A 12,570-nucleotide genomic window follows, 5' to 3' on the forward strand; every position below is an offset into this window, starting at 1 on the left:
CTTAAAAAGTTATTTATGTCTCTGGTTTTATAAGTTAACAGTTTTAAGTCAAATATTAAATAAAATTTGTTCTCAGGATTAGAAGTAATGATATACGACTACATTAAGCAATAAAGTCGGTCGATCGTCATTAAATCATCAGAGTATTGCAAGTGTCGACAGTTTCTTATTTCTTTGAAATAATTGTAGTAGTTCAATTGACTTGCAGACTATAGTATAGCGACTTTTCTGCCTCCCAAAAATGTATGCATTTAATTGCGATAGATATTTGTTCTTGGGGATTTTACTTACTGTTATATGCACATTGATAAAAAAAATCATTGAAGTTGTGTAATATGAGGTTGTAATGCAGATTAAAACTCAGCTGAATATTTTATTTTTAATCTAGCTTGTCAAAATGGGAGATTGTTAACTTGTAGCTTGTTAACTCTGAAAAAGTCTAGAACAGAAGAAATAAAGTCTTTATAGCTTTCGCTACATCTTCTTATTTATGTGTACGCGTACATAAAGCTATTTTAGATTTTTTTTTTACTGTATAAAAAAGTGTTGTTTTTCCTAACCTTAAATTTAAATCTATAGAAATTCAATATCTACATGTAACATCTCAATAGCTTTGATAGCTTATTACCGCTTGGAAATCATTTAGTGATGCAAATTGACAAATGCCCATGAAAAGACATTATTGGACCCCAAGGGTTTCTTATCCTTTCCGACGATGATGAGAAGAACTCAAATGTGCATACAAATCATACATTTACATGTATATTTATATGTGATATGATAGAAATAATTGAAAAATATAGGTCTTTTTTGTGCCGCACAAAACGGGCGAAAAAGATTTTTAAACCCCACGAAAAAAAATTGAGAGGGGGGGGTTAAATAAAAATCACCTTGTCCGTCCGTACGTCGTGTCCGGTCTATATCTTTCTGATGGAGAAACATTGGAAGTGTTCTTACTTCATACAAATAATACTCGTTAACTGACGAAGCTTCATGACCTAAACCCAAGGTCATTTGGACAAAGTAAAGGTCACTGGCAGGAAAAGTGCAAAATTTGTTTCCGGTCCACTTTGGAATTTCTTACTTCACACAAAGATTGCTTATGACCTGAGGGTGTGTAATGATTTGTTCCTAAGTCATTTAAGGAGAAACATTGGGAGTTTCTATTTCATGTAAAGATTCCTGATGACCGATGATGTGTCATGAACTTGACCCAGGGTCAGTTGCGCAAGTTCAAAGTCATATTAAACATGTGTCATATCTTGTATTAATGGAAATGAGTAAAAGCTAGAGTTTGTCATAAAGATTACTTGTGACCTGTAAATATACCCTGCCTTGTCCGACTCACTTATTAAAGAAAACGGACCATCCATTATTCTCTAATAGAGAAATACGTGAGTAATGACTTCTTTCTTAGCGGGGATATCATTTGTGAGCTTGCTAACAGTACCTTTTAGATGGTCCAGTGGGAGCAATACCCCCTTTCTCTCAACCAAAATTTCCCTTAAGTTAACGCTTAGAAAATTGATTTTTGGGTCATTTCCCCCACCGCCACATCCACACTTTTATTATAATTAAATTAATTATATACATGTACATAAATGATGTACTTTTTAAAGTTATCCTAAACTTGAAGTAAGTTAAACGAAGAACTTGCCTGGTATGAAAATAATACTTTGAAATTGAGTCTCGTTTTCGATTTCTTGAACTTACTATTATCATATTGATAATCCAGTATAATTAAAAACCATTTCCCTTCTCCTTACACTCGCCAGGTTCTGATAGACCTGTATCAATAACAGACTATACCCACTTGACCTCCACATTTGCATACAAATTAAATAAACACCTACTTAGCAAAGATATGCCTTTATCTGTTTAATGAGTTGTGCAATACGCAATCTAGAGGTTACATAGAAAACAGGTATGAATTAATTTTTTTTGTCTCCATTTGAAGAGTTCCAATCAATTTTCTAAAGCTCTAATTCGTAAGAAGAAATTGTCATGTAAAGATTACCTTTTATCAATACAGGGTCTGTCAGGCTCTGACAAGTGTCAGGAGAAGGAGGTATTTTAATGAGACTGATGGACAATCCTTTCGCGACACGAAGTTGCGACGGAAGACCTACTCGTTGCTTTGCAACGAGCTCGGCTCTAGTTACAATATACATCTTAATCGATTGACATAAACAGTGTAACAAAACATTTAAATTGTCATCTTGTGACGTAGTGTCTTAAAAAGTATAAGTCTCGGTGTAGTGAAGTACCTTAATATGAACTACTGCTATAAAAAATGGTTAAGGGCAACATGCATATTATGAATTCTTCACTTACAGCGAAGTAAGATTCACTCACAAAGTTTTTGAAAGCTATCAGATATAACAAATTATGGTTAAGTATGTTACCCATGAAAAGTTAAGCTGGTAAATTATAACACATTTTTTTAAAACAATACTCTGAGGAAAGATAAATGTTTGCAATGGCATTTAAATTGAAGTGACAGTGTCTCTATATGGTCTCTGTTTTAAATTTTAATGCATATAGTCATGCAAGTAAAAAATAAATTTTAATTTGATTTTTAATTTATGTAAAACAGGTGAAAAGCATTGTGATGATGATGCTTTGGAGAACTTGGTTTCCATCAAGTCTGAGGATCCCTACAATCATTTGCAGACGTTACAAGGTCGTTACCTTGGAAACTTCACCTATGTTATCACCAACAGCTCTGCTCAAGCCTTGGTCAATTTCGAGGTCTCCAAGCATTCTTCCATATTGTTCTCACTGTATCCAGGGGCAACGTTAAAAGAAGGAAGTTTAAGAGGAAATATTACCCACAATTCCACACACTGGAATCTGAATGTGACTGGCGAAGTGGTGTCTTGTCCAGGTAAATTTGAAATAAAAAAGATGAATTTTATTGTAACTATATATGAGAACTTAAATTGATACCTTAAGTTTATATTCAGACAGTAGTTCAGTTATGAGATAAATATTGTGGAATCATTATAATTTGTGAGGGCTCAATTTCTTGGAGATTAGTGAATACCCCTCAAATATAAGTTAACATTGGCAACAAATTAAACACATTCTATAGTCTATTTTATGATATGTACCACACAAGGGAATCCATAAAAATACATCCCAATAAAGTGTTTAAAGAATTAATTGACAATTCACAAAAAATGGCCCAATTCAACAGTTTAGCGATTTTGAATTTAAAAATAAGGAAGAAAAATATTGCCTGGCCATTTAAGGAGGCTGGATGGTCAACAAATTACCCATCAGATCTTCCTCAAAATTTCAAATATGAGATTTTTGGCCATCAATTTATTAAAGAAATAATCCAAATATTTTCAATTTTAAATTTTATATCCTATATCTCTATACAGAGCTTTTTGAAGATTAGTATAGTCTTAATTCTATGTATTAGGTATTCTGAACGTGAACATCACGGACCCGGACTACCCCGGCCGACCCCTGTACCAGTATGACATACAGGTCAAGTGCCCCCCGGATTTCTCCCTGGTGTTTTCCGTACCCAGTGGCGATTCCTCCCAGTCCCACAAACAGTTCATCGTGTCTGTCAGGGACAACGTCAGAAAGTACCAGCTACATGTGTACAGGGCTAGTGCCAGCCAGCTAGGGACATGTAAGTATCTGTCACATACCTCTGTGTATTTGATATTATAAACTAACTTGTATCTGAGTGGCAGGAAATTTTTCAGAATCATTTTCAAATCCACACTTGATACAACATTCTGTACCTTTTACTCATTTTCAAATCCACACTTGATACGAGGTACTGTACTTTTTGCAGTGAGCGAGAGAAAAACTCGGACGGTTCACTCCACAGAAGCTGTGGTACCCCCTCATTTCTCTGTTCCTTTCATTGTTTCCGTATGTGGAGGAGTACTTCTGCTCATCTTCATCTCAGCTTTTGGGATTGTTGTCAAGTTTGGTGAGTACATGTATCGACATCACACCACAACTTACCATTACAAAATCTTGTTATATTTTAAAGTATTTTTTGTAATTTTCTATGACATTCAAAACTGACAAAGTCGTGTGATAAACAGTGAATACACTCATGAGATGTAATATTGACAAAGTTACACTGGTTGACACTGTCCACATCTTTTATTTTGTAACACTGTACAGTGTGTATGCAAGGTGAGTGATCAGGCCCCATTGTACATTGATTTTCTGTGTCTCTAGGTCAGCCTTTGGGTGATGTTCTGCGGTTCCGGTGGTCCCACCTGGTGCTGATGGTGGCCTACATGACCTTCCAGTTCATCTACGCCGCCTGTGTCTCTCTGACTGTCTTTTACCTGGTCATTATCGCCAGCAATAGGTAGGTATTAATATATTCCTTTGGTGGATATTATCATCATTGAACTTTCAGTTGATATATTTTTTTTCGAATGTATTTTTTCCCCCTCTGATTAAACATATGATTAAATGCAAAAATTGCCCTAATTTATATGGAAAGCTAGCAAGTCTCATGTTTCTTATGTGAATTAAATGTACAATCTTCACACCTGCCATGTTCATCATGTATGCAAAATATTTGTTAAACAGTGACACCACAGCATTCCTGAAGAACTACCAACACCAGCGGTCGGTGAAGACAGCATTCAGTAATCTAGAGTTGGACCACTTACAGCGCCACCTACAGGTGGAGCTCCAGAGACAGAACAAGATTGCCTCCACCTCCAAACAGCAGTGTGAGGTCCAGATGAGGGGGGCAATCCAGGAGTTTACTGAGGTATGAACTCCTCCAGATGTAATCCAGACTATTTCAATATTATTGTGTTTACATTCTACGGTTAAGTATGGGGTATTCAACAATCTTATTACATTTGGTCCTTAAGATCATGCTTCCTTTATAAACAAAGCAAAGTGTGATTAAGGGGTTCAAAGAGCTGAATTTGATCCTATTGCTTTACAATAATCATCAAAAAGTTAGATACAGTTTTTTGACATGTCTCTCACAATCAGATTGTAAGTACAGGAACAGTATGTCATTGTAGATAAATAGGCTGCTGGAGAAGGAGGTCAAGGACAGAGTGAGGGTGGAGAACATCAAGGACCTCCTGACCCGGCACACCGAGGACCTGTTACAGCAGTTCACCACCAACCTCAACAACTACAAGTAAGTAACTACCTCAACAACTACAAGTAAGTTACTACCTCAACAACTACGAGTAAGTATCTACCAACCTTACTACAAACCTGAACAATTACAAGTTAGTAACTAAAAACATCACTACAATCTTCAAAAACTACAAGTAACTACCAACCTGACTGCAAACCTCAACAGCTACAAGTAAGTAACTACCTCAACAACTACAAGTAAGTAACTACCTCAACAACTACAAGTAAGTAACTACCTCAACAGCTACAAGTAAGTAACTATCAACCTCACTACGAACCTCAAAATCTACAAGTAAGTATCTACCAACCTTATTACAAACCTCAACAGCTTCAAGTAATTAACTATCAATCTCACTTAAAACCTCAAAAATCTAAGTAAGTAACTACCTTTAGTTAGCAGCTACATGTAAATAACAACCAACCTCACTACAAACCTCAACAACTACAAGTAATTAACTATCAACCTCACTACAAACCTCAAAATCTACAAATAAGTAACTACCTCAACAACTACAAGTAAGTAACTACAATCCTCACAACAAACCTCAACAACCACAAATAAGTAACTACTTTAACAACTACAAGTTAGTAACTACCTCAACAACTACAAGTAAGTAACTACCTCAACAGCTACAAGTAATTAACTATCAATCTCACTACAAACCTCAAAATCTACAAGTAAGTAACTGACAACCTCACCACCAACCTAAAAAACTACAAGTAAGTAACTACCTCAACAACTACAAGTAAGTAACAACCTCAAAAACTACAAGTAAGTAACTACCTCAACAGCTACAAGTAAGTAACTACCTGAACAACTATAAGTAAGTTACTACCTCAACAGCTACAAGTAAGTAACTACATCAATACAAACCTCAACAACTACAAGTAAGTAACAACCTTTACAATTTCAAGTTAGTTGCAACTCAACAATTACAAGTAAATACAAACCATAAAGTGAGTAGCTTACAGTTCCACATCTTTAACAACTACAAGTAAATTACACACATGTACACTTGAAAATATTTGGAGTTCAATTTCTTAAAACTTTAAAAATAAGAATATTTACAATAAACAATTTTATTCTTGATTTCAGGAATGGGTTTTCATTTTCAAACTCTTCATTCATTTACATGTAGGTCCTTATAGCCTTTTGTTGTGTGTTATAACAGATGGGGGGGATCTGTTTTATTTCACAACTTTAACCTTTTATGTATGCATGTTGAATGAAGGTACCCTGTAATATCAATGTTAGTTGACATAAAACAATAAACATTTCATAATTGGTCTCTTCAATAACAGATGTGTTGGTAAAACTTTAACAAGGGTCTCAGGTGTGAGATTAACCCGGCTTCCTATTTAAGTACTGGTGCAATCTCTTTAAAATTAAACATATTTTTAATTTAGAATTTCATATTCACGCGCTTATAAGGTGTATACTAAAATTAATTTCCCCAGAACTCAGATACCTGTAAAAGTTCAGGATAATTACAACCTCTTCACAAAAAAGATTATCTTTTTTGTTTAACTTCCTTCGCTTTTGGCTCACACTGCAGCCATGTAGCTGCACATACTAGTCAAAGGAATGTACAACATGTACTTACTTCTAGTTTGTCAATTAACAGTGTCACAAAACAATCTGGAATTAGGATTAACGTGTACAAATTTGAGTATAATCGAATTTTTGTGTTTATTACTTAATAGCCCTACATGAACTGTCATTTTTTTTTTAAACAAGGGAGAATTACAAGAGCTACATAAAGCACACCAAGAAAGTGTTTTCTGCCAACATTGAGGACAGTTATCGGAGCGTGGAGCGCAGTAAGTGGCTGGCCGGGCCGGACTTCCTTCACAAGACTGTCAAGAACTTCCGCGACCTTGACAACCTGCCCACCAAACCATTTATGGAGTGGCTCGGGATCCAACAGAGTCTGACACAGATCTCTGGAGGTACTACGGACATGGTTAATGGAATTCATTGAACTGCAAGAAATCATTTAGTTCTCAAATAAGATATGCTTGTATGGCATCGAAGTTTCCTGATTAAGATTCATAATGTGATGATATTGAACAGGAATGCACAATAACATTTTAAATTTTTTCACTTGTTTTAAACAGATGACATCACAATTCCTCTCCCCCAAACTCCTCGCCTCTCCAAGGTATTTAATTCGGGGCCCACGAGTCAACAGAACCTTAAAGGCAGCTTCGACCGGCCAGAAAGAACTGTCCATAAGCACAATATGTGGTTCTTTGCCGACGACCCATTCACCGCTCGAGAGAATCAGACAAGGTCATCCAAAGGTCAGGGTCATTCCACCCAGGAGCCGCGGTACAGCAGCTACAGTGGGATCTACTTTGTGATGGCGGTCATTGACATCATCTGGTTCCTCCACCGGATGTTTAAGGCTGTCGCTGTGGCGAGGCTGTTGTTGTATGGATATCCGATATTTGTCGGAATCAGAGAGAAAACAAGTAAGTTCAAAAATAAAAATATTAAAATATGTGTTTTTTACCAACCATTTACTAAAATTTGACCCCCAATTTTTTTTTTTTTTTTTTTGCCTTAAGTAAAAATTTGAAGTGTTAATTTTTTGGTGATGATAAAATGTGCATGTTTTTGTATATTGGCTGATACTTATACGTTTGTCAGACCTCATGTTATTTGTTTTCAGATGAAAGAAACCCTGATGGCTCAGCAAGGAGACAGAGCCAGATCTTCCAGTCAGGGGCTGCTAAAACTTTCAAAAAGTTCTTCATCAAAGTATAATTTTTAATAACCATGTGATAAATCAATTTAGAATTGTTCAATACAATACATCAGCAAACCCTTTATGATGCATCTTAATGCATGGAGAACTTAATAAATATAAAACAAATGCTTTGTTTTCAGACGCTGTCTAGTATGTTTGTGCCAAAAGTCATTGCCACCATTTTTGTTTGCCTGTTTATTTATCTCACCTCAGTGACAACATTCCATTTCGTAAATAGAGAGACATTCAGCTACCTTGGTTACTATAACAACATGGTATGTTTTGGGTTTGTTTGTTTTTTCAAATCAATACAATAGCTAAATGGTTTGTTTAGACTCTAAAAATAATTTTATTTTTTATTGTTTTTTAATTGAAGACTATAAAAACAGAATGTAGAAAAAAAATGATTGATTTTTGGAAATTGAGATCTTTGCAAAAGTTAAAAAAAAATTAGCACCCCCCTGAAAAATGCAGTCAATTGGTATTGTGATATTTTATTTTTGTCAGGACGACCTTCTGAAGTTGAACGAGGACTTTGTGAACCATAGAATCGAGTCCCATGCCAGCAGGATTAACACCATGGAGTACCCCACATACCAGGAGATAATGAATATGTACGTCCAGCGCCACCTATTCCTGCACCGCACACTGGAGAGCCAGTGGCGCCATCTTCAGGAGGCCCACAGTGGCTTTTACTGCCGTTACAAGCAGAGTCTTGACCCAGGCGCCAAATGTAGTGACGCCCTTGGGTCCAGATTTGGAGACAGGGCTATGGAAGTGTGCAGTTTCGAACAGATTGAACCCAATTTTTATTCAAAGTAAGAATGAAATTGAATAATAGAGAAAATAAGTTTCAAAAGAATTTTAACTATTTTATATAAATTTGTTTTTAAATTTCTATATTATTTTTTGTATAGAAATGTGGAGATTTGTTTTTGACCAGTGCTTAATGTTCAAGAGATTTTCTATGGAGGAAGCTTTTTCAAGTTTAATTTATTTTCATAGCGGCCAAGTGTCTGACTCGTCGGTGGCAGAGATACAAATGGACGCCTTCCTTACAAACATCAGGAAGCTGATCTCGGACACCTGCTATATAATACTCATCTACATGTCTGTCATCATCATCAAAGAACTGCTGGCTACTGTCATCTGGCTCTATCTCAAGAGGTTAGGCTCAGAGCATAGGCATCAATGATTATTGAAGCTATGAATAATTCAGTTTGAAGGAGAGGGCTTACACTGACAATACTTGCTTGTTCTATCCAATTATTCTTTTTGAAATGACATATCATCTCAATTTATTATTTATTAAATTAAGTATGGGCATCTTATCCAACTAAAAATTTAAATGCTTGGCAAGCAAGTATTGGCAATATTGAATTTTGAAATATCTGACAATATTGAATTTTGCATAAGCAGATGGGGGTGTGTGTGTAGTGGGAGGGGGGTGTTTTCATAGTAAATAAAGAAATCAAAAATAGGCTTTGGAGACCATCCCCTGTATAAACAAAATTACTTTATCCTTGCATGTTTTGGTATATTTAAAATTAAAATATAAGTAAGACACATTCATATTAAAAACTTTTTTCTTTTTTCCAGGTCTGCATTTATTAATCTTCGTTTAATCTATGAAGCTGATAAACCTCCCCCAACTGCGACTGGGAGAGAACGATGATTCCATTGGACGGTGTATAAAGACTGGTCCTCACTGACCTAGTTTTATAAAAGATTATATAATGTGTTGATGAGAAACTCGAGGGACTATGGACTGTGTGCATTTCACAGTGAATGTAACAGGTGCTTGTACAATGCATTTCCAGAGAGTGTTTAGAAGTACATGTAATTACGATTATCGACTGTATACTACATGTGCAAAAATAGAACACATGTAACAGTAAAAAAAAAAGCTGTGAAATATTCCTGTTAGTGATTATTTGAAAGTTTGTATTCAGGACTGAGAAATACCCATGTTTGTTAGCAATACATCTACCTGTAGAATGATTGCATTGGATTTTATGTATTTTTGTTTGTATTGTTTTTTTTGTTCTTGAGATCTCTCCTCACACCAGAATTTTATGATTGTTACATGGCATTTGAAGCATAATATTTTTTATAACTAATTTAGATGTGACCACCCCCCTTTTTTTTATAAGACCAGATAAATTAATGTGTTGGCTCTCATGCTAAAAAGTTAAAAAAAATATAAAGCTGGCAGGTTTTTGGAAGGGAATTAATTAATTTTCATAATTTTATTGAAAATGAAAATTGATTTACCTTCTTTTCAGTATGACAATAAGATTTATCAATGTGGCAACATTTGACATAATGTTGCTGTGCCTGAGAACCAATACATTCATTTTTTTGGCCTTGGCACTACATAATAATGAAAAAAGAAATGTTGAATTTCCCTGAAATACCAGAATGCTTCTTTTTGATTTTTTTTTGAGAGTACATATTGTGTTGTGAATTTTTTTTTTCACATTATAAAGCCTCACGATGCATGTCTGTATGCTAGGTGTTACAGTCACAGCCAAAAGATTCATCATGTCTGTGATATTTATTTTACTGCATTTTTTGTTCACGATAATTTTAAGATTTCATATTTTAATTTGAATTTTAACAGTGTTGTTAGTGGATTAGTCCTGATATATACTTATGATGAAAATGTGGCTTTGATAAGAGATTGATTGTTAGCAAATTTGTTTATTTTTTCCTTTTTTTTTTGGGGGGGGGGGGGGGGGGTAAACATTGAACTTTGAAGTTTTTGAAGATTTTTTTTTATCTTAAACTGTCTGTATATTTCAATCCAAAGATTGTGGAGTTTGATGATAATATGATGAAATTTATAAAAATATTATTTTAGGGAGATGAATTACTACATTTATTTGAAAGCTTTATTGTAATCCCAGTAAGGACCACTAGATATCGCTAGATATCACTAGAACAGTGCCCTGTTCAGACACTACCACTAGTCAGATCGTCAACAATTATAGTGTGTAAAGAAAGTAGTTAGATTTTGTAGTTTATGAAAAATGGAGGGAAGATTTCCCCATATATCAAGCTTGGCTTTTAAAAATTACAATTTTGCAACCATTGAAATTGACAATTTTACAATGAATGCTTTATAACTGAGTGAAGTGAACAAAGCCATAAATTTAGTAAATGTCGTGTATTTGGTGCATCTGAAATTCTTCAGACTGTTAGCGTAATTTTTTTTTTATCAGTCAGTGTGTTCAATATACTGTATAATTCTATCTTCCCAGGTATCGGAGGGTGCTCATTATTCTGGGTCTGACCCGAATCTATTTGTTAGTTTATGAAGGCCAGCGGTAAAATACTGCTACTGAACATTTCAAAAGTGTTTCAATAGTTATGTGTATATATATGATTAATGTAAAACCATTTATTTAGAAATACCTTAGTCACTGAGATGCCAAATAATGCTAGGTGAATGCTTTATTTGGTTTGAATTTAATGAAATTTTATATTTTTGTTACAATTCAGTTGTATTACATGTATTATATTTTATTCCACCAAAGTTTATTTTGAATGTTTTTTAGCCTTCATATTTTAAGATGGGATGCCAAGATAATGTAGAAAAAGAGAAAAGATCATATAGAGATATATTTAAATATTTAGTTTGCCAGTCTGATTCTCTGAGGTCATAACCTCTGAACTCTTGAAATATGTGGATTCTTCACATTGATCAAGGTCATTAGAAACTTTTTAAATTCTTGTTTTCAAACAATATTTGGTTTTAATTAATTAATTTTTTTTTAATTTGAAGACCACCTTCATATTTCTTCTTATTCCACTTTTGTCATCAGACTTAGGTCATAACTGTTCTTGCAAACATTCCTCAAAACAAAATGTGATCAAGTAACCCCAGGTCTTAAATCAAAGGTCAAGGTCATTTAATATTTTCTTTCTTATGTGTCCTTGATCTGTGTAACATTGACCTTTCTTGATAACAGTTAAAATATTCTAAGAATCACTCTTTGTTAGAACTTTTTTAAGTGACGTTTTCAAAAATGTCAAGGTCAAGCTTGTGCTGACTATGAATGCTTCATGTATTTCATAAAAAGACTGCATCAATCTTCACAACTTTAATGTTCATACATGATGAAACTATTGTAAAGTATTCAATTTTTTTGGTAAAATTTTCTACTAGTTCGGTAGATAATTTACATTTAGTAAATCTTGCATTTATAGTCATATTCCATTTTTATGATAAACATGTGTTTTATATGCCTAGGTTGTAATACATTTGAGTGTAATGTGTCATGATACATGTGTCACACAATTCATCTCCGACTGTGTCCGGATGCACAAGTTGTGAGCTGTGTTAATTACTGTATGTATGTCTGACATTGCTGATTGTGATCTCAGTTGTTTAACATCTATACCATAAAGATGTGAAATTCAATTACAGCTTTATCTTTTGTTTTTATCTCAAATGAGCCACTGGCCTCATATTTGACCCCATGAGAAGTGTTAACTAAAGACATTAAGGGGTAAATCATCGATAATCTTATCAAGACCTTTGTGGGTACAATTTAAGATATTGCTATGCGAGTTTCCTGATAGCGTGAATCGAGTTTGTGCACTTACAATCTTTACAATCCAGATCAACTTTTGGCTAATATACATACTAATAAAAGAA

General features: G+C 34.4%; 1 protein-coding gene across 3 annotated transcripts in view; it reads left to right on the forward strand.

The window, feature by feature from the left end:
• Positions 1 to 12,333, forward strand: part of LOC105344582 (uncharacterized) — a 63,634-nt gene extending 51,301 nt beyond the window's left edge. For all 3 annotated transcript variants that reach the window (XM_066069140.1, XM_034472680.2, XM_066069139.1), the window contains 13 exons: positions 2,597 to 2,887; positions 3,431 to 3,649; positions 3,818 to 3,958; positions 4,216 to 4,351; positions 4,579 to 4,765; positions 5,031 to 5,152; positions 6,893 to 7,104; positions 7,273 to 7,629; positions 7,830 to 7,918; positions 8,048 to 8,182; positions 8,415 to 8,725; positions 8,913 to 9,074; positions 9,507 to 12,333. In XM_066069140.1, the coding sequence (XP_065925212.1) occupies positions 2,597 to 2,887; positions 3,431 to 3,649; positions 3,818 to 3,958; positions 4,216 to 4,351; positions 4,579 to 4,765; positions 5,031 to 5,152; positions 6,893 to 7,104; positions 7,273 to 7,629; positions 7,830 to 7,918; positions 8,048 to 8,182; positions 8,415 to 8,725; positions 8,913 to 9,074; positions 9,507 to 9,582 (2,438 nt within the window). In that variant the 3' untranslated portion in view covers positions 9,583 to 12,333. The remainder of the gene's footprint in view (positions 1 to 2,596; positions 2,888 to 3,430; positions 3,650 to 3,817; positions 3,959 to 4,215; positions 4,352 to 4,578; positions 4,766 to 5,030; positions 5,153 to 6,892; positions 7,105 to 7,272; positions 7,630 to 7,829; positions 7,919 to 8,047; positions 8,183 to 8,414; positions 8,726 to 8,912; positions 9,075 to 9,506) is intronic.
• Positions 12,334 to 12,570: the final 237 nt, after the last annotated feature.

This window comes from Magallana gigas, chromosome 8, assembly GCF_963853765.1.
Source record: "Magallana gigas chromosome 8, xbMagGiga1.1, whole genome shotgun sequence".
NCBI classification, from domain to species: Eukaryota; Metazoa; Mollusca; class Bivalvia; order Ostreida; family Ostreidae; genus Magallana; species Magallana gigas.